Source organism: Colletotrichum destructivum, chromosome 12, assembly GCF_034447905.1.
Source record: "Colletotrichum destructivum chromosome 12, complete sequence".
Lineage (NCBI taxonomy): Eukaryota > Fungi > Ascomycota > Sordariomycetes > Glomerellales > Glomerellaceae > Colletotrichum > Colletotrichum destructivum.
Window position 1 is genome coordinate 621,868 of NC_085907.1, and position 25,709 is coordinate 647,576.

The 25,709-nt window shown below is 51.9% G+C and overlaps 6 protein-coding genes across 6 annotated transcripts; 3 read left to right on the forward strand and 3 right to left on the reverse strand.

Moving 5' to 3' along the window:
* Positions 1–1,463: 1,463 nt before the first annotated feature.
* Positions 1,464–5,324, forward strand: CDEST_15583 (Putative zn(2)Cys(6) fungal-type DNA-binding domain-containing protein). Its single transcript, XM_062931738.1, has 6 exons — positions 1,464–1,950; positions 2,074–2,522; positions 2,674–2,977; positions 3,045–3,373; positions 3,631–3,969; positions 4,043–5,324. Exons 1-6 carry the CDS (start codon positions 1,783–1,785, stop codon positions 4,626–4,628), a joined length of 2,175 nt encoding a protein of 724 aa, XP_062787789.1. The 5' UTR covers positions 1,464–1,782; the 3' UTR covers positions 4,629–5,324.
* A 684-nt stretch (positions 5,325–6,008) lies between these two features.
* Positions 6,009–7,220, forward strand: CDEST_15584 (Putative metal-dependent hydrolase, composite domain superfamily; the record flags this gene model as incomplete). The annotated part of the gene is made up of 1 exon (XM_062931739.1): positions 6,009–7,220. The coding sequence occupies one exon, from the start codon at positions 6,009–6,011 to the stop codon at positions 7,218–7,220; it is 1,212 nt and encodes a 403-aa protein (XP_062787790.1).
* Positions 7,221–12,412: 5,192 nt separating this feature from the next.
* On the reverse strand, positions 12,413–13,663 carry CDEST_15585 (uncharacterized protein; the record flags this gene model as incomplete). The annotated part of the gene is made up of 2 exons (XM_062931740.1): positions 12,413–12,659; positions 12,717–13,663. The coding sequence occupies 2 exons, from the start codon at positions 13,661–13,663 to the stop codon at positions 12,413–12,415; spliced, it is 1,194 nt and encodes a 397-aa protein (XP_062787791.1).
* Positions 13,664–14,415: 752 nt separating this feature from the next.
* CDEST_15586 (Putative transposase, Tc1, ribonuclease H superfamily) lies at positions 14,416–15,340 on the forward strand (the record flags this gene model as incomplete). The annotated part of the gene is made up of 3 exons (XM_062931741.1): positions 14,416–14,679; positions 14,852–15,058; positions 15,101–15,340. 3 exons carry the CDS (start codon positions 14,416–14,418, stop codon positions 15,338–15,340), a joined length of 711 nt encoding a protein of 236 aa, XP_062787792.1.
* Positions 15,341–15,349: 9 nt separating this feature from the next.
* Positions 15,350–17,235, reverse strand: CDEST_15587 (uncharacterized protein). The gene is made up of 2 exons (XM_062931742.1): positions 16,265–17,235; positions 15,350–16,213 (listed from the first exon to the last, which is right to left on the reverse strand). Exons 1-2 carry the CDS (start codon positions 16,968–16,970, stop codon positions 15,693–15,695), a joined length of 1,227 nt encoding a protein of 408 aa, XP_062787793.1. The 5' UTR covers positions 16,971–17,235; the 3' UTR covers positions 15,350–15,692.
* Positions 17,236–20,154: 2,919 nt separating this feature from the next.
* Positions 20,155–21,878, reverse strand: CDEST_15588 (uncharacterized protein). Its single transcript, XM_062931743.1, has 4 exons — positions 21,759–21,878; positions 21,523–21,701; positions 20,524–21,456; positions 20,155–20,473 (listed from the first exon to the last, which is right to left on the reverse strand). Exons 1-4 carry the CDS (start codon positions 21,780–21,782, stop codon positions 20,302–20,304), a joined length of 1,308 nt encoding a protein of 435 aa, XP_062787794.1. The 5' UTR covers positions 21,783–21,878; the 3' UTR covers positions 20,155–20,301.
* Between the last annotated feature and the right edge of the window lie 3,831 nt (positions 21,879–25,709).

Below are 25,709 nucleotides of genomic sequence, written 5' to 3' on the forward strand. Positions count from 1 at the left end.
CGGTTGTACAAGTGAAGTATCTGCAGCAAAATGTCTTACAGTCCTTAACGCGTCGATGGTGAAACAAGGGACGATTGACCTGAATGACAAATGATTTAGCAGTTGCGAGAGGTGCATTGTTCAAATGTAAATCGGCAGCAATGTAAAACCTTTGTACAGTATGTACGCTTATCAAATCTTTCACAGGAGGGGAAAAAGGAGAGTGGGGCTGGAAGCGTGTGATGGACGACAAGATCCGCCCTGGTCATGCTACTGGGCAGCTTGGGCCTGGCAAGAGTGAGGCACGGCACAGCGGAAGCAGATGTTTGCATGTCAATACTGTATGATGACGCAATGATTGCGCCATGCAATGTACGGTTACACCACGCGATACTGTCCACCTGCTTGCGTCCGCCCCAGTAGTGGCAGGTGCCGGAGGAGACCTCCGGCCTGAAACAGTGTGTGATTAGATATCAACCACCGGAATCTAGTCCGCCACGCAATCAATTAGATATCAGCCACCGGAAGTTTCCCTGGTGGCCAAGCCAAATTTCCGCCTGTCAAATTTACTTCAAACCTTGAACCCCGCTTCTCATGCAAGCAACGGTTAGAGCGTGAACCATCACAGATCGGCCGAGCGGGGCTTGACGACCCAATGTTCAGTGAGCCGGCCACCCCCATCATTTTACTAGCGTAGCATCAAGTGGAGTCATTCTCACAAGATTGCCGGCGATCCTACTATCGCGACTCGTCCACGAGACTGATCCCAAGGAACCATTAAGCACATGTGTGTCCATTTAGCATTTGATTGAAGAAGCCCCATTTGAAAGGATGGCTGTTTTTCTGGCCCTTGAAAAGCGGGCGCGCTGCTTTGATCACGTGAGAGGATGTAGAGCCGAACCAATCAGCATCGTTGGAGCTGCTTGTCTGCGTCTGATCAGAAGAGTTGCTCATGCCACATGGCATTGATTTGTCATTGACGGAGCGGAGCTGACTCGCCCGGAACTATTGCGCTAGCGCCTCGTTGAACTTGGACCCAGTCCCGGGGCTAGACGCCTTCGCCCAGGACACTGATTTGGGTTAAGGAGGGGTAAAAAGGGCTTTTAAGGAGCCTCCTCTTTAATAGGTTGCTCAGATTAGGGATAGGTGCAGATGCAGTCCCGTCGGACTGTCTCTCTTTTGGCGCAAAGTGTGATGTTGTTGTTTTGTTGAGAGGAAAAGAAGGCAACAAACCATGAAGAGCGTTCAAGGGACGGCGCGACGACCCGGTCGGGATCGAGATCGGGGTCGGGGTCGGGGTCGGGTATGTTTGTTGATGATTAGAAAGACCTTGAGTTACAAGACGAGAGAACTATGGACTCTTCATTACGGGTCATTGCGGGTCTTCGGGGGTCAATAGCGGACAGCACGTGCTGCTTGGCCTTGCCCGCTTACTTACATGTGTCTCGAACTAAGCACGTTTAAATTCATGGCACTTGCATTCGGTACATGTGATTTCTGTTTACCATGTATGTATAGCCCGAAAGCTGGGGGCCGAGGTCCTTCCCAGGACACTAGTATGACTAGTCTCAAGGTGTGGCAAAGGAATCGGAGTAAACTCCGGCCGGACTGTTTCATCTGGAAAATTCAGTATCTTCCTCTCGTTCTCATAATCGACCGGCAACATGGCAAACAACTAATTCGAATGCCAAAATCTTCTTCAGTTCGGTACTCGTCGTTGGTACGATCCTATTTGCAAGACACTCCCCAGCTCATCCCGTGCCGACGACATACCATACTTGACCGACCATCCACCGCCCTCGAATGCCCCTGGACGGTCACCGGCAGCGACCGCTTCTTCCCCGAACTGCCCAACAACCCCCCCAGGAGCCGAATCCCACGGACGGCGACGACGGCAACTCAAATGGACGCAAAAGACGCCGGTCCCATACCTCCAAAGCTTGCAACTTTTGCCGGTACAAGAAGAAGGCCGTAAGCAATAAACCACTTAATCACTCGACAAGCTTTCGCCCCGCCCCCAGACCTCCAACCGACCAAAACTCTCGGCCTCGGCCTCGTGCACAGGACGACACTGACAAAAAGCCTTTTGAACAGTGCGACGGTCAGCCAGAGTGCTCGCAATGCCTGCGTCGCGGGCTCAAGTGCGAGTACAGAGTGGTCACCGACACCATTTTGAAGGCCATCCCTGCCGGCTTCCAGCTCGTTGACAAGCAGCAGTCTCTGAGCAATGCCGACGCCGCCAACTTGCTCGAAATCTTGAAAACGGTCCCCGAAGACGAGGCTCTGGAGGGTCTGCAGCTCCTGAGAACCGGCAACGATCCAGCCCTCATATGCTCTGCTTTGCGGGGGTACGATGCCGGCCTGTCGTCAGCTGCACTTAACAGGGCAATCTTGCCACCCACCCAGTCCTCCTTGGAATTCGAGTTAATGATGAGGCACCCCGTTGCCTATCCTGCTTGGCCGCCGTTTCAGCCATCCAAGCTCGACTTGGACTTTGTGTTGCTTCCGAGGGAGGTACTCTGGAGTCACAGTGGCCCGGCTGAGTACGTTGGATCTCTGTTTGGTCCCTAAGGCAGCGCAGGCAACGAAGTCTATCTCATTTCCCCCTGACAACACTCTAATTCCTATTGTGCCACCGTTTCTCCCTTTATCCAAAAGAAGAGGATTCCCGCTAACTTCCACCCCTGATTCCAGAACTGCAGACTCGTTTTCGCCTTACACCCGTCGTCTACGACGGGATAGCTTAAACTCTACGGGCCGAGTCGGGCCCCGCAACCCATCGACACTGTACGATAATCGGTTACTGAGTGTCGACATAACACAATGGACGGACGTACCCATCACCAATGAATTCTCCATTGCGGTCCTTCAGCTCTATCTCGAGACCGACTATCCGATGATGCCCCTAATTGATGTCGATCTACTTCTGGACGGGCTGCTCGGTAAGAACGAATTCTGCTCTCGGATCCTCGTCAGCGGGCTATTCGCCTGGGCTTGTGTAAGTAACCTCAACATTGACAACGCTTAATTTAAGTTGCTTTACGTGTAGTCTCACCGCCACGTAGCAGGGATACACGGCCTTCGAACCCGAGGCCACCGTCGTGGGCCACTACTTCTACGTGGAAGCAATGGAACTGTGGAAGAGGAGCAAGGAGTCCCGAGTCGAAGAAAGCATCTGTACTGTGGCAGCGGTGCAGTACTTGTTGATGACTTCAGTCTCCCTCGGGGCGGGGGCGCAATATGTCGAGTTGCTCGATGACCTCTTGGACATGTCCAAAAGGCTTGAACTGTTCAACGTCAGCCCTTCTCACGACTCACGGCTCAACCTCGACAGTAGCGCAAACTATCGAAAGGCCAAGTCCCAGATTTCTTGGGTTCTGTTCGCCTATCTCACGTACGTCAGCATCGATTTGATAGAAGCGGACTCTGGACTCGTTCCGTTTGCCCCTTGTCATCTTTCCACGTTGCCACCTTGTCCCATCGTCGTTCTATTCTCTCTCCCTTTTCTTTCGTTCCTTTCCGCAAAAGGGGGTTTGCCCTCTCCACAGCGGGTCTCTCCCGCTCTCGGATTCAGCTGCTGGAGATTGCAGTTCTAAAATTCATGCAATGCCTCATGGCAACGAAGTACATAAGCTAATGATCCCGACAAAGCTCTTTCTCGATACAGCTACATCAGCGCTTGATCGAGCACCCACCCCTCGGACCCCTGCCAGGCGACAGCATAGATGCTGCGAGAGACGCTAAGACCTTAGCTATAGGAGACAAACGACGGATCTACAATGCAGTCTTGCTCAAGGAGCACTGTCGCCTCTGCCAGATAGTTCACGACGTGGTCAAAACAATGTACGGGCCGAAACTGACCGCGTCCGCCAAAGCTGTCTCTCTAGCCTTCGCCGAAGAGACTTGCAGACGGCTTCTGATGTGGGCAGATAGCTTACCCCTAGAGCTGGCTCAGGGGGATCAGTGTACACATCACGCCGTGGTACTGCAGTAATTAAGACCTAGCTACCGGTGGTTGACACACGCTTTGGGGTGTTTGGCTAACGCAGATTGCAACCTCCAGCATCTATCACCACTTGGCTATCATCGACCTGTTCCGGCCCCTTCTTCAGCACAACGGCGCTCCTCGGCAGCGACTACCTAACTTCGAGTCCGAAGAGTCCACCCCGGATGCTGTTTACGCGGCATCCGTGAAACAGTTGAAGAGAATCGTCCTCTTCTACCGGCATAGCCACCCAGAGTCGTCATACTCCTTCTTCTGGCACTCGGCGCTGCTGTACCTCGCCAACGCAATGCTCGCCGAGGCAAAGGTTCCTGGGCATGCGCCCGACTGGCTGTTCTACCTGCGCCTATGCATTACATGCTACCAGACGCTGTACACCGGCTTCCCACTGGCCAAGGGCATCACGCTGAGCCTGCTGTCCATGGCCCTCGAGAAGGGTGCGATGGACATCCCGCAGACGAGAGCGATCAAGAGGGACCTCGAGCTGCGGGGAAAGCACCACATGATCCCTGACCAGGTTCCTGTCTACTGGGTCGTGGATCTGGACCTGGCCGTGACGGATCTTTTCGCAGCGCATGCGGAGAACCTGGTGCAGAGGTTTCGGAAGCTCCACCTCCGTGAGACGAGCGAAACGAATGAGTCTTGAGCCTCAACAGCCAAGAGGTGGCTTGTCATGTTTTATACGATTTAATGTTGATGTACACGAATATCAGCAATCGCTTAATGAATTTCCTGTCCTGTTCGATGCGCGCACAGAACGCGGCAAGAATTCATTCTCCTTTCCAACCTTCAAGTCTGCTTCTTAATAAGACATTCCTCCTGGATCACGCTGCGCTCGGCCCCGACTGCTCGATCCGCCCGTTTCGGATCCCGGTTCCGCCAGATTCGGGGAGGAAAACGGCAAGGGGCGATGTTAGTCCAGCGATGCGCCATTTGAAGTGACACGCCGAGAACATGCCGATGCTGGCGAGGATGCGGTCGAAGAGCTAGCTCTCGTCGATGTTGAGGACTTGGGCGACCGGCGTGAACGGCACGGCGGCAGTGTAGAGGAGTGTGACGAGGGGCAGCGCGGCGAGCTGGCGGCTGGAATGTCGGCCTTGCCAGGCGGGCCGGCGTAGGCTGTGTACGGCACCCGGCAATAATTATGAAATCGACAGCAAATCTCGGTTGTTTTCCTCAAGTGCGCTTACCATTCTTGCAAGGATGTTGGCGACCTAATCAACTTACAGACTTTGAAAAGCAAAGGAGCAACAAGTACATGTCAAGATTTTACAGTTCTCTGATGCACGACCGAAACCCCGGCCTCAGTTCGCAACTTTTGGAACTTGAGACGATCCGTCTGCCAGATGACATGACAGACTTGGCATCGACACATCCACCCAATTAAAACGCCGCCTCCGCCGAGAACAGCAGTTGCCAGCGTTGCGAACTTGGAGGATATTTCCAACTACATACACAACGCTTTAACATGGTTGGCCGAACGGGGAGGGTTCCGGACGATCTCACTCCCCCATTGGCTTACCAGACTTCCTGTCGTCGACTTCTCTACATCGCCCCACCCCCTCCCCCGAATGGACATGACCAGCCTCTGATGTTCGGCCAAAACGAGAACATGCCCTGTAAGGATATGAGCGACTCTGATTTTTGGCTGTCGGAATCTTGTTTCCAGTACGTTCTTTTTTGTTTTCTGCTTCGGACTTCTACAATGACCTGACAACCTGTCATTGTGGTGTGGCACCTCGGCCCATAGTTTTTTGTCAGTGTCCGGAAGGGTAGGAGATGCGTATGTACGCCGGTTTCGAGCGTTGTCTGTGAATATATCATTAAGTTCCTGCAATCGTCATTCCAGATCTGCAACATCAGATAGTTTATCGAGTTGCTCTGTTGGATCGCCAAACCATCTATCCGCTAAACAACCAAACCCAATAAGACTGCACCCGGTTTCTGAAAGTACCGTTTAATTGGAAGCATAACTGGGCCCTGAAGTTATCTACGAGAACGCTGCGCACAAGAAACAGGGGGGACAATGGTCAAAATATTGATACAAAATGTCCGCGTCTTCAATAGCGAGGCCATTCTCAAACCTGGCAATGTTGTCTTTACACGATCCGCCGGCAACATTCAAAACTACATGGCTGACGACTCCGACACCGAGACTTCCGACTTTGTCATTGATGGCCGAGGCTGCTCACTCATACCCGGTCTCATAGACGTCTATGCCAATATCAAAGGCGCCAACGCAGCCCTTGGCACGTATGCGAGCCAGGGCGTCACGACCGTCCTCGACATGAGCAGCACCACCCAGCAATGTCAGGCCATGCGCGTCTACGCCGCCGGCAGAACGGGACTCTCGACTTTTCTCACTAGCGGTACCGAAGCATCTCCTGCCCGAGGCTACCAGCCGCAGCTGTACGACAGCCCGGACGGCTACGTTATCCGGACGCGCGAGGATGCCGATGCCTTTGTCTCGTCGAGGTCTAGCGGCCCGGACCGCTCGGACTTCATCAAGGTCCCGGTCGACCCTGACTCGTTTGACGACGACATCCTCAAGACCCTCGCCGACGCTGCCCACGCCCACGGGAAGCTGATCATCGCCCGCACCGCTGGCAAGGCGTCCTATGAGCGCGCCCTGCTCGCCGGCTTCGACGTCTTTGCCCACGCGCCCCTGGATGCGCCCATTGACACCGCTCTGGCGCTCAAAATGGCGGCCAGGAACGTAATATTCGTGCCGACGCTCACCATGATGCGACGGCGCGCGTCGGCCATTGGCTCCAACACAAACAATACTACTGCCATCTTCTCCCCAGGCCCCGACAAGACCACAGCAAATCAGGGCCCTGTCGAGCACTCCTGCACCGACTTCGTTCCCGGCGGCAGCTATGACAACGCGACGCAGAGCGTGCGCACACTCCACGACGCCGACGTCACTATCTGCGCCGGCACGACGGCGAACCCGGTCCCGGGGTCCCGGATCCCTTTTGGCGAGAGCCTGCACGAGGAGCTGCGCCTACTGGTCGAGGCCGGCATGCCCGTGCTCCATGTACTCCGCTCGGCGACCTGCGTGGCGGCCACGGCCTTCCGGCTCAGCGACCGCGGCATGGTCCGGGGTGGCCTCCGGGCCGACCTGGTGCTCGTCGAGGGAAACCCGCTCGAGGACATTACCGCCACGAGGAAAATCAGGAAGATATGGATCCGCGGAGAGGAAATCGAGCCGTCCACCGCGGCGGCTGAGATATGATGGACTGGATCGTATGGGTTGTCTTCTTCCAGGCGTCAAGGCGAATGAGATGAGGGAAGTGATTGGAACCTTACTGTCGGAACATTAGCTGTCCGGCCGCCGGCCGGATGACTCGTGTGCCCGGAAGGCTACATATCGGCCTCTAACGGCCGTGGCAATAACCTCCCTTTGTATTCCACTCACTAAGCAATATCATAAGTAGACCAATATAACGAGTCTTCGTTGCTTCACCTCGCCGTATATACGGATACCTGGTATAGTTACCAACAATTCCCCTCGCACACGCAGTGGTCAGTCCACACCTGCACCCAGGGGCCGATCATCAAGCAATTATCGCAACGATCCCGCTTCAAAAGCACCGACAACAACAGACAGACCAACCACAGTCACTATCAGTCGCAGACTCGGTGTCAGGCAGATGTAAGGTTTATCCTTGTATCGGTGCATTCATTAATAAGCCAAAGCTGGATAAAGATGATATTCGGCCACGTTAGCAGTATCACATTAGTTTTATCTCCTTAGGTCAATTTACACAATGTTGCCTCGCTGGCCTGACACTCGGCCCTACCCCGGTTTAGAGACCTGATCAGAGCAGGAGCCTCAGTCTTACCTACTCTGCAGGACGAACCTACCCCTGCCGAGTTGGACACCCAAGCGGAACGACTAGCCGACCTTCTCTCCACGGCTGTCCAGGCTGTAGGAAAGAAACGAGGTAAGCATGGGAAAGGGGCCCCTTGGTGGACGGAGGAGTGCGCAGAAGCCCACCGAACGTACCGCGAGGCCTGCTGCCGACAAGCCCAAGAACTAGAGCAGACCCCACGCCTTGCTACCCTCGAAGAGCAGAAGGCCTTCTTGAGTACAGTCAGGAAAGCTAAGCGGGCCTACTGGGCTGCTAAGATCGAAGGAGTTACCTCGGACCAAGACCTCTACAAGATTATGGGCTGGCGAAAGGCTAGCCTAGGGGTAAGAGCCCCCCCTCTGGTAGTGGAGGGTCAGACGATCAACGACACTCAGGGTAAGGCCCAAGCACTCCGAAGAGCCCTCCTAGAGAGGTTCAGTGCCCAGGATGACCTGCCGGGAGACCCGTTCGACGTCCCTACGGTCTCTCGACGACGGATACCTTGGCAGGATGCCATCAGTAGAGAAGAGCTGAGGGAGGCTACCCTGACAAAGACCACGACCCCTGGCATCGACGGGATCACAACACGGCTGCTTCAGGCTTGCTGGTACCTTATATCTGATCCTGTCAGACAACTGTTCCAAGCTTGCATACGGACGGGCTACTTCCCCCAGCCTTTCCGCAGAGCGGAGGTCGCTATGATCCAGAAGGCAGGGAAAACAGACTTTTCTAAAGCCGGATCCTGGCGGCCAATAGCCCTACTATCTTGTCTTGGGAAAGGTCTCGAGAGGCTGATAGCCAGAAGAATGTCCTACCTTACCATCCTAGAAGGGGTGACCAGCCCACAACAAATAGGGGCTCTACTTGGCAGGTCAGCGGTTGACCTAACCACCTGCCTCGCCCACGACATCGAAATGGCCCTTGACAAAGGGCTCACAGCTACATTGGTGACGATGGACGTCCAAGGGGCTTTTGACTCTGTCCTTCGGAACCGGCTGATTGTCCGGCTACGCCAACAAGGCTGGCCTCACAGCCTGGCCAAACTGATATTCCACTTTGCTTCGAACAGAAGTGCCAGAGTCAGGCTGGAGGACGCAACAACAGAGGACTTCCCCCTGGCTTTCGGGCTGCCCCAGGGCTCCCCGCTGTCTCCTATTCTTTTCCTGCTTTACATCGCAGACATCTTAGCAGAAGACCCGAAGCTTCGGTTCGGGTACGCAGACGACATCGGCCTTCTGGCTATGGGCCCCTCCCTTGAGAGTAATGCTGCGAGCCTCGGCCAAGAGATCACACGTATCCTCGACTGGGGAACGGAGAACAAGGTCGCTTTTGACCCAAAGAAGTCCGAGGCTATCCACTTCACAAGGAAACATAATCAGCAAAGAGATCTGCCAGAGATCAAGGCGAGACACCTTAGAATCGTAGCATCAACGAAGCCCATACGTTGGCTAGGGGTCTGGTTCGACAAGAGGCTTTCTTTCCGACACCATGTTGAAACAAAGCTGGCTGCGGCGACGAAGGCGGCCCAACATCTTAGACACCTGACAAACACAAAAGGCGGGCTCCCGGCCGCCGCTGTACGCAAGGCTGTGATCTCCTGCGTCCTGCCAATCGCCCTGTACGGGGCCGAGACCTGGTATGGAGGCATGACCAAGCCAGCCCCTAGCAGAACCACCGATACCGGCCGCAACCTTATCCCCCAGACAGGCTCAGTCAGTACAGGCCAGAAGAGCCTTGCGCGCAAGGTCGAACGCGTCATTACGACAGCAGCAAGAGCAATCCTGCCGGCCTGGAAAACAACTCCAACACGCAGCCTTCTTAGGGATGCTGGACTACCACCAAGCAAGGTGGCTCTGGAAGCAGTCCGCCTCCGCTTCGCAGCACGTCTAAAGAAGGTTGACCTACAACACCCTCTTGTCGCGAGGCTCTCCCAACGAGGGCGGCAGCAGACGAGGCTCCAACGGACTGCAGACCTTGCACCGAAATGCCCGAGACCCGCACTCATCCAACCGCAGTACCTCCCAGGGTCACAAGACCTCATAGTCCTGCAGACTAAGAAAGAGGCAGCCAAAGCTTTCCAGGCCTGGCTAAAGACCGTACCAGACAGCCACATGGTTGTCTTTTCAGATGGCTCCAAAGCGACGAACGGAGCCACAGGATATGGGTTTGTTATCTACCGCAGCAACAGGCGCGTCGCCCAGGGCTGCGGCCGACTCGGTCTAGCAGAGGTGTTCGACGCTGAGGCTGAAGGGGCGAGGATAGGACTCCGGCGGGCCCTCTTAACCTCCCAAGGCCAGCCTATACACATCTGCATCGACAACACCAGTGTCATCCAAGGAATACGGGGCGAGGCACCAGACACCTCGCAAGCAGCGGTGCTCGAGATCCAAGCTGCTGCTAGGATATACAACATCCACACCCACTGGGCGCCAGGGCACCAGGGGATTAAGGGCAACGAAGAGGCGGACCGGCTAGCCAAGGAGGGCGCAGCGCTGCCGGTCCCTCTAGGCCAACTTGCTACGCTCTCCGGGATCAAACGGCTTGGCAGAGAGCGATTGCGAAATCAGTACAGACAGTGGTGGGGTAAAGAGGCGACCGAACGGTACACCCAGCTTGGACTGAGGCTACACTTCTCCTGCCCTCCCGAACTCGCCCTACCACGGAGCACCCTTCACCACCTCTTAGCGGCCCGGTCGGGTCACGGGGACTTTGAACACTATCACCGACGCTTTAACCACACCGAAGCTTTGCTAACCTGCTCCTGCGGAGAGGCAAAAGACGTAGATCACCTGGTCTACTGCCCAGCGACCTTGGCGAGGAGGCAGCAGTGGCCCACCCTCTACCCATCTGGTGCGCTCGACCCCATAGGACCTACGGGGTCTCTTGAACGATACTTCAAGGGACTAATGACTGACCCAAAAGGCTTTGAGGCCTTCCTCCGCGTGACAAACTTCTTCCGGAAGATCTGTCCACGCTACTAGGGAACGGGCTTCGGCACGGGATCTAGACAGCCTACTGAACCCTCATAGGGAATAGACGGGAAGCAATGAATCTGGGGAACCAGCGGGAACCAGGGACAGATAGAAGGCATAGTAGCCATCAGGCAGGATTTGGAGGACGAAAGAAAGGGCAATGTATGAAGTACGTAGTCCTAGCCCACGGCTCTCCACGCCACATACCCCTCGGGAGGTCTGCGACAAGGGTTCCACCCTTGTCGTCATGGCGTTAAATACAACAAACAAACAAACAAATTAATGCCCGCAAATTTCTTCTGACTCGTAAGACGAGTGTGTGCTTCACAATAGTGCGGATTCCGGCGTTAGGTTAGATTGTTAGCGCCACAAACTAGTCTCGGGTGCTTGCCACAGAAGCGAACGCGTTCACAATTTCTGCACTTTGAGTTGCCTAAGGCTGTAACCAGTAGACAAGCTTGGGCAGTCTCGCGGAGCATTAGCATTCTTCTACCTGCGATCGAGAGGAAAGAAAGGTCACACTTAGAGACAAAGACAACGAGCTGTGACCCGAACTGTACTCCCAAGTTAGTATCGTTTCCTTATAGGCGATTTTGAAACTCGTTTCACGATTTCAAGCGATGAATACGCCAGGGTGTTAGCTACGCTCATTATTGGAGAGTATGGTAATAACTAAAGCTGCACCATGAGCTTTTTATTTGATCATTTTCAGCGCTTCCCGGCTGGTCTCGTGCAGCTCCGGAACCCACGCCACGCAACGACTGGAGAAGGATCAGGGTCTCCATAAAAAGGTGTTACATCTCAATCCCACATCCATCTTTGGCCTGTAAATTCAGACAAAGCGATGAAGTTAGGCTGGCAATTGATAATGGTTGGTCTTATACATATTGGCATTGGTTATTCCAGCACTGGATCAACACTTTTGCCAACTATGACAGCCACATCCTCGTCGACTGAGGCCCACGCTGAGGCGCAGACTTCTTCCCTGTCAACAGGGAGTGTCATCGCTGGACAAACCCTTGCATTTACGCTGACTGCCGCAACTGCACTAGTCGCTATCGGGGCTCTCATCTGTCTTGTTTGGCAGAAACGACAGCAGCAATCGGGCTTCCACCTCTCAAGCGACAGGCCTCGACTTTCGTCTCCAAACACAATGAATAGGGTAGCTAACCATATAGGACAGTCTCCTGTTCCCGAAATCTATACAGTCAAAACTTTCCACCCCAATGTCAACTTTAGCCCGCCAGACATGCCAAAATCAGCGCACGCGTCTTTCGTAAGCTGTCTTCCAGCACATCACGTCAATGGTAGATAAGACGCAAGGCGATAGATAATACAACAAAGGTAGTCATCGAAGGAGTCAACTCCTGAGAAAATATAGTGATAGTGTTGATATTGAATCATCTATCTTTACCCTTGGCAGACTGTTAGGGTAGATTGCATGGCGCGACTGCCGTGATCCTTCAAATAAGTTCAATGATCTCAATATGCTATGTAATCAAATACCGTGGCAGACCGAAGATCCCTTAGTGTTCAGTGCCATCAGAGGAACGTCATCGCCACCAACAGCACCTACATGTAGGAAATTTGCTCCTCGCATGCTACGATTCAGAAACCACCGCTGCATTGCTTGGTACAGCATACTCAGGGTCTTCAATCTTGATACTTGTAACATGAAACTCGCGTCTAATCAGGATGGCCCTTGGCAAGGAGTTTCTCCAAGATGAAAACGATTTCTGTTTCGATCTCTTACCTAAACTACAAGTGTTCAGGAGAGGCCGAAGTGTAGCAATGCATCCTGCAATAATGCCGATTGAAGGTTCCAAAAGAGACCAAAGAGCGACATCGCTTGAGTTGAATCACTGTTAACGGTCTGCGAGTCATTTGGAAGGTCAGCTCACTCACACTGTTTCATAGAGAAAGTCGGCCGATATCTCAAGCACCTTTATGTAAGGTATCCTAATGATCATGATGATTCCAGCACTTCCAGTGCGCTCGGTGTTAGCTAGGGAGGAAGAACGGAGGCGGACAAGAAGCAAAGCGTACATCATTGCAACTCCGAAAAAAAACAATAAGCGAATCTTCTTCTCTCGCTTCATCTGAAGTTGCCAAAGTATCGACATGGGTAGTATACCCATGATCCAGTCGCTCACGGCGACTACGACGCTGTGGAAGATTGTGGCGTTCGGCACAAGACTTGTAGGGCGACAGCTTCCCTGCAGCCCCTCGAATTTGGCCCAGTAGTAGCGGATCGGGTTGCACTGAAAGACAATTATGAAGAGATACACCACGGACGCGACGCAGACTGCGATAATGGTTCCTTGAAGGATGGTCTTGGCCGTTTTGTGTAACCTGCCGTCGATGATGCGCAGAAGAAACAAGCCAATGGAAGTCCGGATGAGAGCGCAAATGAAGGCATAAAGAACCTCGCATGTGTACCAAACCTTGAGGGCTACAACAATACTTCCTGCATCCAGCTCGGAGGTATGCCGGCCTATACCGCCCTTGACAATGCCGAGGAAGGCGACAGCTGCGTACGCAGAGTACAGAGTCTGGCCAAGAGTTAGCAGCAGCTCTGCAACAACTTGAGGAGAGAGACTTACGGTGGAAACATACATGACGCCATCGTCGAGTGTATGCCTCTTTGTGATGGCTACTTTAACGTATACTCGAAGGAGAGTAGCAACCCAGGCTGCTACGAGAAATGCTACCTGCACGCCTAGGAGCTCTGGCCCCCTGTTTTGCTGCGATGGCATGATATAATTATCGTAAATATGGCAAGAGAAAGCAAATTGAACGCAGGCAGTTTCACTAGTCGGCAGAATGAAAGGCAGGCGCAACTTATTAAGCATTTATGGTAGTTGAAGAAGCGGTGGCATCCACATGCCGATCAACAGGCGTTGTTCCGGTCATTCAAGCATCGGCACGAGAGTCGTTACGATGATGGTTCATAATGTTTCTTGTTTGTATTTATGTTCTCCTCGTTTAGCTCCATCGCGAACGGCAGATAAATAACCAACAGAGTATGATATCAGATGAAGATGGGAGGATCAGCATTTCAAAGAATACATTGGGAAAAGTCCGTATCAGTAAAGTATGTCTAAATAATCGTAACTGTTGGTAGCTATACCAGGTATCCGTATATACGGCGAGGTGAAGCAACGAAGACTCGTTATATTGGTCTACTTATGATATTGCTTAGTGAGTGGAATACAAAGGGAGGTTATTGCCACGGCCGTTAGAGGCCGATATGTAGCCTTCCGGGCACACGAGTCATCCGGCCGGCGGCCGGACAGCTAATGTTCCGACAGATAAATATATAGATAAATACTTACTTAGTGAATAAGCAAACCTAGTGCTGTAAGCACAAGACTAGTGGCTGTTCTATACATATTTATACTACAAAAGAACAGCCTTATCAAACGTACTGCTATGTTTACTGAGAGGTAAAAAGTGATTCTACCTACACCTCATCGTCAACTGTCTACCCAGGAGGTTGGCTGACACTGCACTGCAGCCAATAGCATAGCGTGGAACGCGTCGAGAAATTCAGAAAAACGCAAAAGTGCATCAATTGAGGAATCTAGCCAATGGTTATACAAGGATGCCTGAATCTCGACGCGTTCCGCAACGGAATACTACAGTGGGGTGCCAAAAGTCTGCTCGAATCCATTACCGAGCAACGTACCAGCAGCTTATGAAGGACTGGCATGGGCAGATCAGCATACGTACCTTCAAACGCGTCCTTCGAGGCGGCGGCTCCCGCAAATGGAGGGCCATGAAAAGGCCGTTTATTTCAGAGCAAGCAGCACGAATAAGACTTGCTTTTGCCCGTGAGTGGCACTCAAAAGTCGAGGAGTTGATGCAGGTATGCCTATTCTAGAACTGCCCTTCCTATCAGCCCATTTCCTCCTCTGCAGACGCAGTTCTCTAATGAATCTTCCTGCCAGAATGATACCTGCTCATCTACTGCCTGGGTATTCAGATTTCCCTATGAACGCTGGGATAAGAAGTATATTAACCTTACTGCCCATGTAAAGGCCAACATCTCTATCATGGTATGGGGCATGGTATGGGCAGAGGGCCGGAGTGACCTGGTCTTCCTTATCCAAGACAGCACTTCTAGAAGACAGGGTTACAGCTCAAACAGCTATATATCCTGTCTAGAAGAGGGTAATTTACCTTATTCTGATGATACAAGGCATTTCATGCAGGATAACGCCTCTATTCACAATGCAGCAAAGACAGTTGAATAAATGCTGGAGCAGGGAATCTCCTGGCTTGACTAGCCTCCTTGCTCACCTGATCTGAACCCAATTGAGCACGTCTGGAAGCTTATGAAGGATAACCTGCGAAGGCTATACCCAGAACCATTCAATTATGGGAGAAATGAGTTAGATACCAGTAAATTCAAGGAGCAATTAACTGCAGCGTGGGAAGCCTTCCCCCAGGAGTCAATTCGGAGCCTTATTCAGTCATTGCCGCGCCGCCTTGAGGCTGTTATTCGGGCACAGGGCTGGTATACATGATACTGATCAGGGAACTAAGGCCTTTAATTTCATTATAGTTTTATTATATAAAAATAAAATTTGACTGTTTTCTGTTTGGTGAAAGTGAGGGGGTGAAAATGCAGGTGGTTGGTATAAGTGGGCTGTCCAGAGACTTTTGGCACCCCACTGTAGAGGAAGCAGGTTTTGCCACTTCTACCACAACATCGCTGTGGTTAGATCCAAGTGAAGACATTGCTACGGTAGGGGCTCAAAAGTATCCGAACGCTCCCCATTCAACGCGTCGCGTCAGCATCCCCTATCCCCTCAATCGCGGCAAAGTTACATGTGCGGGGTAGCAGCCGAATGGCCCCATGGATGGTTGTTGATATACTTATTGCGATCTCTTGAAAATTGCATGCGGCGCGAAGGCGCATTCAAGACCAACCTTCGCATGCTGTGCTTGCAGGTGGTTCAGCTGCATTTCGTTTGCGATCTGTTGGTGCTGAAGCGGCATGTGCTTGATTCGATCCAAGGTCTCGTCGAAGTTTCCACACACGGCGCTCGTGGGGTTATTACACGGACTGCGGCTCTCCTTTTTCAAGCCCCTGAAACCATTGTTGTTACAGTCTGATAGCCGAATTCCAAGAAGCGTCGTCCGTAAGTGAGCCGGGCTCATTAACACATCTCCAGGAGTCGATTTCGGCCACAGGCCAAGGGAATTCAATACGGGAAACAGTGATCCAATCTGCAGCCGAATGCAGTCAGCTTCCGAATGGGCACAATCCAATCTAGCCGCAGGAACTCCGTCACAGGCTTTGGGACTGCCCGTCCACTGTAACAGTGCGTCGAAGTAGTCGTAAACCTCCGTCAGCATACGACCCACCATCGCCAACCTAGCTCCCTTGACAACATCTTTGAACAGAGGTCAGCTCCCGTCATTCCCTCTCGGTTTGTGTGGAGTACCTTCGACTTCCGGGGGGAGATTATCAAAATTGACGTCGTTGAAAACATCCCCATGCTCTTCTGCTGCTGGGGAAAACGCTCGAGCTCCGGTACGGCCAAAATTGCCGAACGTCGAGGGTGGCGGCGAGGGTTCGGCCACCGGAACGGGCGCCCCGTATGCAAGTCTACGACTGATTCGATCGAAAACAGCGGCCAGGCCGAACTCCCAGGCAATCCAAAGCCATTCAGTCTCGCATCCTACTGTGTCCACAGACCCAGAGAGGTGACTCAGCCATCGCTCGATCCAAGGCACAACAAGAGCCGTGGCCATTCGTTGGTCTGTAAAGGTTGCTATCGCCTTAAGCCCGGCTAGTGTGACGGTTGGAGGAACATCGCTGAACCGTAAGTGGATGATGTTCATGATGGTCACCACGGCCTTGTAAGAATCCTCTGTGTGATCGAGGACGAGGGGTCGGTCGGCTTTTGTCTCTGCCCATCCCCCTGTAAACATCTTTCTCCAGACAGGAGAGGCTCGAGCCATCGCGTCTGAAGAAACTAGAAGCTCTTGCAGCTTGTTTTTCTTCCTTGGACCGTATCTGAGGATGATCTTCACATCGCCGCAGCCATCTGCCAAATCAATCGTACGCGTGATCCATTCTGTTAGATTATCGTTATCGTTGCTGGTAAAGGCCTCCTCTGTCCCTTCGATTGGCTCCATGCCGGCCATCGGTTGGTCTGCTTCGACTGATGTGGTAAGATACCTGCGTAACAAGAGAGAACCTGGTCACTGACCTCAATTATGTTTATTGTTAGCAAGATACGCCTAAGCGCGTACGTAAGCTTTTTTGTGGCGAGGAATGGGCTTGGTATCGTAAGTAGCTGACGCCATTCCCTCGAGTCGTGAAAGAGCCCCAACTTTGGAAACACGGCCGGATTCCTAGATTGGCAGACGGTTAGGCGACTGATATACCAAACACAGATGTGGTGTGCCAAGCAACCGGGTATTAGTAAGATAATACTGAACGATTCTTCTGATGACGGCATCCCATCCATTCGATTGCTGCGCTGTGCGTCAAGTGCTGCCCCATGGTACCCGGCATGTCCCGTGAAGGACACCTGTACTAGTCTCCCACAACGTGTCATTATGCTATTTCCATCAATCTCATGTCTCTTCTACCGGCCCGGACTACCCGTAATCCTAAATTGGCTGGCCGCTGTACGGTCAGCATTACCCGTACCTTTCTTACCAGCGCAGCAACGCGACCAATGTGCAGTCTAGCGAGGCTAACGCGAGATTGCGGAGATTGACCCTGGATCCCCAATTGGCGTCAGTGTATCTCTGGTTGTTAACCCTGGCGAACACAAGAGCGCCGAGCCACCCGCAGCTTCTTACTTCGCAATTGTCGACGTTGCTCTTGCTTGGTTTTGCGTACAGTATGCATCCTCAACAGCTTGCGGGCGTACTGGGTCCGCCATCAAAAGCCACTTCTCCGGCGGCAGACTTGCGGCCAAGGCATTCCAACACTTGTGCCCTATTTTTTAATGTGTCTGACTTAACGGTACAAGTTCCAAGTGCCGACAAGCCACAGAGGAATCCAAGTGTGCCAGGGCCTGACCTTGGAATGGCAGGTTGTGGCACCACCCACAACCCAGGTACGTTCGTGGGCCTGGCAGGGGCGCTCCACCCGTGATAAAAGGGGAGTCAGGCCACGGTCATCTCTTGTCCCTATGCTGGTGCGCATGCGGCGTGTCCAGGAAAAGTATTTGCGGTGACGTGCATGGCAAGTGGTGTGCTTCCGAGGCAGGCCTACAGTACTTCGTTGGCGGTTCTCTTAGGTACCCACCACAGCTCACGAGCCGCTGATCACAACACCGAGATACAGCCGTGCAAGCGTTGCGCCAAGGATGCCGCCGTGCAACAGTGAACCTCCTCCGATTCCAACTAAACATGGTTTTCGCCAAATATATGGAAACAATTAAAGCCCGCACTGTGTTTGCCGCCCCTTTCACTGACTACCTATATTTTCCTCTGTGTACTTCTGTATTGTTTCTTCCCTCAGCAGTCGCATCTTGTATATGGCGTGCGAATCAGCGATGACACACTCAATGGCTTTGGCCTTGGTCTCTTTTGCTTTAAGCGCCTGCCGGATGCACTTAACAGTTTCCCCGCTGTAGTTACAACGCTGAATCGCAGCGGTTTGCTTCCGTAATGTCCAGCCAGATCTGCAGGCTGAGGTGACTCATTGGTCAGGAGTCTTCTGTGAAAGGCAGCCGTGATGTTGATCGTGGCGGTTGGCCCACACAGCAAGGCGGGTGACAAAAAAAGCCGGACTCTTTAAAAAATAAAAATAAAAATCAAGTCAGGTGTTTTGGGGCCAACGATGATAAGCGGTACTTTCCCCTCTCCAACCATCTGCACTTAACAAAGGTATTTTCTATCACATCCAATTTATAGGAGTCCGGCCTTTTTGTCACTCGCTTGACAGCATCTAGCTATAGCTATCCACCGCCCCGCAGAAAATACAGATGAACCGTCACCCAAGACAAGACACTGGCCGCTTCCACGTCAATCTCTTTTTCTCTGGTGGGGCCTGGGCCGGGATCAAGGAGGGACACTGACGAACGGAGGCCTCACCGTGCATCGGCTTATGACTTGCACATGGCCGCCCTGAACCACCTCAAAGAAAGATCCACTGTAGAAGGGTAGAAGGTACTATAGCTTTCCTTGTCCTTCACTGCGCCTCAAAGTCGCAAGAGATGAAAATCGAACAGCAAAAGGATGCGGAGGGAAGGCGAAGGGGGAGGGAAATGTGAGACTCAGCGCATTTTAGTGCTATGTGCCACAGGACCTCGAAGGCATCACCTGCTTATTTTACAATCCCCATGCATAGTGCTGATGCCGCACGACTCCCAGTAAGCACCATGGCTCGATATAAGAGACCATTCCTACGCTCCTGGCCTGCCACAAATGTCTTTTACGTTTATAGATTAAACAGCATATAACTAGTGAAAGCTCCATCGCCAAACACGGAAATCATAGTGTCAGGCTTTGGACCCCCAGACGAATTGACTGCTTGAGAGAGGTTTCGTGAACGAAAGGGCGGCCACTAAATGCAGACACGCCTTCAATATGGCTAATGAAGTTTATTACTTACGATGAACTCCCCACCTCAAACGGAGTAATTGGTTCCGCCCTGACATGTTGTTGCTGCGACGGACTGGCCTGTTATCTGCAGCCTATGAAAAATACTTTGCATGAGACGCTTGAGAAAAAGACATGGGATGCAGAGGGGTAAGACTCAGCGGAGGTATATATAAATAGCAAGTAGAAAGGGCATTTGGTGATATGCCTTAGGCACAAAAACAATCGGCATGTTTAGCTTGGCACGCTCGTATCCCTGCCTTCGCCTCCACGTGAGGAGGCTGATTTGCGCCGTCTCCTTCGCGCAATAACAGGGACTTTGCATTTTGACCGGGCTGCGCTCGGTTTTGCTCAAAGATACAAAGCCAGTGTTCCTGCATACAGTGCGTGTCCAAGACCAAGCAAAAAAGACACGAATCATCTACAGCGAGTTGCCGCTCTTCAAACCAACCTGGCGGCAGCTGATGTTCTGCTGACCGGTAAACGCAACGAGTTGGGACTGTCGAAACAAACTGCATCCAGGATTGGTTAGTGCCGTCGGGGTTTGAGGTGCCCAGCATGATGAGTGCAGGTGATTAGCTCCTTCATCCTCAAAATCGACTGGCAACGTGGTAACCAAATATTATAAATGCCAGCATCTTCTTACGTCTCGCTTGATGGGGCTTGATGAGTTTTCGCTAATTAGTGACAACTAGTGACCCCTTGGTGGCCTCACAATGATTGTCGGATATCATGCATCGGACGAAGGTCAGGAATAATCACTCTTTCCACTAGCAAGCAAAGCCTATGATAGCCTTAATTTACGTCCTCAAACCCAGATACGTTTTCAGACGGGTTTTCCTGCTGAGATAAGACCCGTTTGCAGGAAGTCCCAGGCTTTGCAATATATAGTTAAGCTCATTCTCTGTAATCGTTCTTAGCAGATTCTCTTCTCTCCGAAGTTATTCTCACCTAAAAGTTTGTTGAATGAGGCATATGACATCGGAAACCCTGTAATGTGTTGATCGTTGACACCGTGAAAACTCCGTATCGTCGTCGTACAACAACTTGCGAAACGATTGGCTAGACGTGCTGCGTTGTTGAAGTGACTGTAAGACGTTAGTTGAAGCCCAATAATTTTGGCACAGGTCCTTCTTACCCTGCCCGAAGTTCCAGTTGAAACTCTTGTAAGGCCTGATGCGTATTGGTGATTGCAGTCTGGTTTTGTGTAGCCCTTTGATTGCTCTGGATCAACCCTTGAACAATGTTCGCTAACGTGCCCTGGGCGCTGTTCACCACATTGTTGACTGCTGCCAAGCTCTGTTGGCTGCTGTTGACGGTGATTTGTATTGTTGCCAAGGTAGTTTGTGTGCGAGTGACTTTGTTGTCTACTGCTGCTAAGGCCTGATGTGTACTGGTGACTGTGTCTCTAATTGCCATTGAGGTATTCTGAGTGTTGTTGACAGTGTTGTTAACTATTGCCAAAGTATCACGAGTATTGTTGACCGTGTGGTTGATTCCTGCCAAGTCACTCCGAGTGCTGTCAATCGTGGTGCTTACTGCTGTCACAGTAGCTTGGGTATGGGTGATCGTGTCGTCCATAGATGCCAAGGTAGCCTGAGTAGTGTTGACTGTGTTGTTAACCGCTTCCAATGTGGCTTGGTTGTTGCTTACTGTGGTGTCAATTATAGCCATGGTAGCTTGGGCTTGAGTTGCTGCATTGTTAACTTCTGCCACCGTAGCTTGTAACTGATTCATGATGTTGCTGACTGCCGTCAAGGTAGCTTGGTTACAAATGACGGTGTTGTGGACCGCCGCTAAGCTATCATAAGTGTCAACGTGGTGGTTGACTGCTGCATAGCCATCCAGAATTTTGGCAACTGTGTTGCCAATTTCTGTCACGGCAGCTTGTGTCTGGTTAACGGTGGTGTTAACCGTCAACAAGGTATTCTGAATGTTGTTAACCGTGTGGTGGACTGCGGTCAAGGTGGTGGGATCTTCAACAACAGTGGTGTCAACTGTCGTTAAAGTAGTCTGAGTATTTTCCACTGTTTCGTTGACACCCTTCAACCTCATGTCGATCCCATTCAATCTGTTGTAAAATTACTGAGCACAGTCACCCTTGTCTGAGAGTGTCAACCAGGACGATGTTACGGACTTGGTGCCAAATTGCTCTGTAACGCACGTCTGCGTGTGCAACATGCTGACGAGTTTCCCCGCTATATCATCCAATCTTTTGTCAATATTATCGAAGCGTCGCATAATACACGGCCCAGGAGCCGGCGGGCTGCAGGTTGTTTCACAAAGTAGATATTGACAAGGTACGCGCTGATGTCCCTGTTAAGCCACGTTAGCATACCGATTATGCCGATGTTTCCTGAGAAACGTTCTTACATGATGAGTTCCACAAGTCTCCATCGTGACTCACTGTTGCTGTATTCTTGAGGACAAGGGGCAGAAATTGCAGTGGTGGATGCGTCGTTCAAAAAGGAGCATTGCGAGCTGCATCATGACCACACTTTTATACATCATTCCTGCCTTACTCGAATGTTGATATTTCACCGCACATACCTGTATCTTATGAGGAGGTGATTATTTCTTGCAGAAACGCAATAAGTTAGTGATTGCATGCGCAATGGGAAATGAGGCAGCCAGTTCGCATGACTCTGGACTTCCATGCCAGTCATCGATGATTTGGTATGGGGAGGGACTAGCCAGTCCCCATCTCCGACATTTCGCCTTCGACCCAACAGAGCGGAACGCGGGGCTGTCGGCAGCGTTATTGATAAGGCTGCCTAGTGCGATCACCTTCTACCCTGCCTTTGCGCAGGCTTCAACGCAGCGATGGCAAAAAGTCTGCATCCCGATGACTTGCAGGGAGATCCGCATACATCCTTGTCGAAGACTTGCAGCCGGTGAACGACGTGCAACGACCTGAGGTCGAACAACTGGCCGAGCCTCGTCCACGTTGAGTTATTCCGTGCAGACATTGCGTACGGAATCTTGCTTCACCTGCAGCCTTGGAGCCAAACACGCCTGAACGAACGTCCGAAGCGAGGGGAGCATACACCTTCAGGTGGGTACTACGTTGACAAGGGACGGCGACTGTGTGGCTAGACGAACTCTAGCAGAGTTCCCGAGCGCGCAGCCCACACGGAAAAACACTTCCTGGAGCAGGGGACCGGAACTTGTTGGTTCTCGATCTGCGCGGTGTCAGTTAACTGCAGATGAGCATGCTGGTGCGCCAACACACCCAACTAACCCTGGACAAGTGCTTAAGCCAGCAACTGATGGCTTGTTGACATGGGAAGAGAAGACCAGGACTGGGATTGAAGGATCGCTTGGACGTGTCGGCCATACGGTCATAAAAACTGTGAAGATGGGCTGTCGCGAGGATATCTCCCCCGTAGATAATTTGCAAATAGGGTGGGCAATGCAGGCCAGTGTCCTGTGATGGCCGCCGAGTGGATAACCTGTGTCCAGATTGAGCGGATAGCGCAATCTTATGACGGCGCATCAGGCTGCGCTGCGAAGCAGCAAGTGAAATTAATTCGGCAGAGAGACGCTGGCTATCATTGGAGCCCCCAAGAGAAGCAATCGTTTTCGGAGCAGAGGGAAGCTGACGCCCATGAATGAACCAGCCTTGCGCATGTGAAATCGCCAGGCGGACCAAGTACTGCACCCTATCGTTGGGTCAGGCGACCACCATGCCTCCTTCAATTGCCTTGGTTGTGCTCGCCCCGTTTCTGAGACTCTGTGGCATTCCCACCACAATCCCACCGCGTCTGCTTGTCGGGCCTATGACGATGAATGAGGTGGCATGACAAAATCCGCCAACATGATGATGTGCGTCAATGGGATTGAATTCACCGGCCGAGGCATGGCCGGCACGAGGCACTGCAGTATGGTAATGGTCGTGGAACTTCGGGAAACACAGGATGTCGCCCCCACGGCCCGTAGTTCTCCAGCTGCACAGGTATACTGCTGTTGCTGTCATGTCGCGCTAGTACTGGCCAGGCTAAGAAGTCTACTACGGGATCAGTTCAATTGCACCAATCAGCCAGGGTAGATCACGTTGTGACTCGACGCTTGAATGCGATTTTCCACAATCACTGGGAGTCGACATGCCTGCAGCCGGTATTACTTGATAATGCACCACTTGCATCGACGCGCCCGTCCTTTCGTGGCCTGCTCCCTTTTTGATCAAAAGTTGCATATCTGTATGCGTCATGAGGGCGGTCGGGATGCCGCACATGCTGCAGTCTTGTGCATTCCTCGCGTTCTGCCAACGTCAAAACAGGGTCAGGCCTACATGAGCTCATCTGGAATTTAGTTGATGGGCAGTCAGTACACTTGCCGAAGGGAATTGAGATCAGATGGTGCCAGCGCAGAGAGGACAGGTAGCGATTGCCGAGCCAGGTAGGGTGTAGTCGTGAGGGACTATTGTAAGAATGTTTAAGGTGATTGATAAGCGAGCGTTTGAAAGCCTTATCGCACCTTAAGGACGCCTTTTCAAGAATCTACGTCTTATTGTTAGGCCCATCTCAGTACACCCGTTACAACGATTGTCACACCATGCTTATGGGACAATATGGTCTTACACAAGCATGACTAAGTTTGTTAGATTGACGCCTGTATCCAGATGAAAGGCAACTGAAACTTGGTTATCCGCATAACTGTAATATGCAAGAACCGGTGAGAGCGGGTAGATACAAGCCAGAACCCCGCTGCGCCCGGGATGGGAAGAATCACTCAATCAAGCACAACAATCACTCTTTGATCAATGAACCCCAAGTGAATTGCATCTAATCGACATCGATTATCTAACAAAGTTTGCCTAGGATATGTGACAGAATCCATGCATGCTTCTATGCGAGTCATGGACATAACCCATCCAGGATGGTCTGACTGTACTTAAACAGGCCAGCCTGTCATTTCCACCTGGCCCTAGCTCTGGAACAGTTATTAGGATAGCATTAGGCCCACAAGCCTGTGGTGATCCCATCCACTCTTTAGTACGAATAAGACACTCTTTTCTGCTCACTCATATATGCATATTCCGCTGGCCACCCTGACTAACCGTCAGTTATGAGCCCAGTCGACTCTAGCAACTGTCGTCTTGATTGATTCCTTCAGCCAAGAGGCAAGGACCTGTCACTCAGACAGCATCAATCGATCAAGTGCATTGCAACTCTTGAGACTATTCAGTCTCCTTTGGCCAGCGCCAATCCTGCAGCCACACAGGCCAGGATCTTCAGCTTCAACGGAAGCAACAACTCTGCCTCTCTATAGGCAATCGATCCATCCTAACGATATCGATACAACCCCACAAGGCTACAATTGCCTCTTCCTCAACCATGGAGTCATCTAAGGTCACTCAGAAGCTGACTTCTGACGCTGACTGGACCAAATGGTACGGAAACCTCAAGCTGGTGGCTAGGATCCATGAGGTCTGGAACTATATAGATCCAGACCAACAAGTGGTGAACATCAGGCCCCGTCTTACTGAACCAAGCCCTGAAGCCGAGAACTTCGTCAACGAGCTTGCCTTGGCTAAGGCCAGACATGCCGATCGAATGGAAGACTACAAAAGGGCTAACAAAGGCATCATTGCCGTTCTTTCCTGGGTCACCTCCACAGTTGAGGCCCAGTACATCAACCACGTCAGTGGTAAAGAGAGTCTCAGAGAAATGATCATCGCTCTCAGAGACGAGCTTGCCCCGGATAACTACGCGAGGCAACAACTCATTCTTCGTCGCTATCAAGCTCACATGGGCTCAATCAAGCGATCCAAGCTGTCTGATTGGCTCAGCAACTACATTGACATCATGGATGAGGTCGTTGACGTTGGACTTCCAGCGCTTCTTGACCCAACCACTCAAGTTGCTGACTTCCTTAAGGCAGTCGAGCCACTCGCTCCCAGCTACTATACAACTGCTACCTTCTCCTTCAACCAAAACGGCATAAAGAAACCCCCTAAGGCAGGAGAGAAATGTGCTGGAATTCAACAAGCCAACTTCTTCCGTCAATGGGTCAGGTCCTTCCATCCTGACTGGCTATTCAAAGATGCCAAAGCATCTAGCTTCGCCACTTGGCAAGGAGAAGATGAGAAGGGCAATCCAACAGAGTCACAAGGGAAAAGAAACGAGATACTGGTTCCCAAGTGTCCTGCTTGCCTTGGTTATATAAAACACTGGGTCATTGACTGTCCTCACTTCAACCCGGAGAAGAGGAAGGCTAGTTACGACCCAAACCATCCTCAGAACAAGAAGGCTATTGAACGGGGTCAGGCCTGGCTTAAGAAGAACCCAAGGGCGCAGGGGCGACTCAACAACGCTAAAGTCT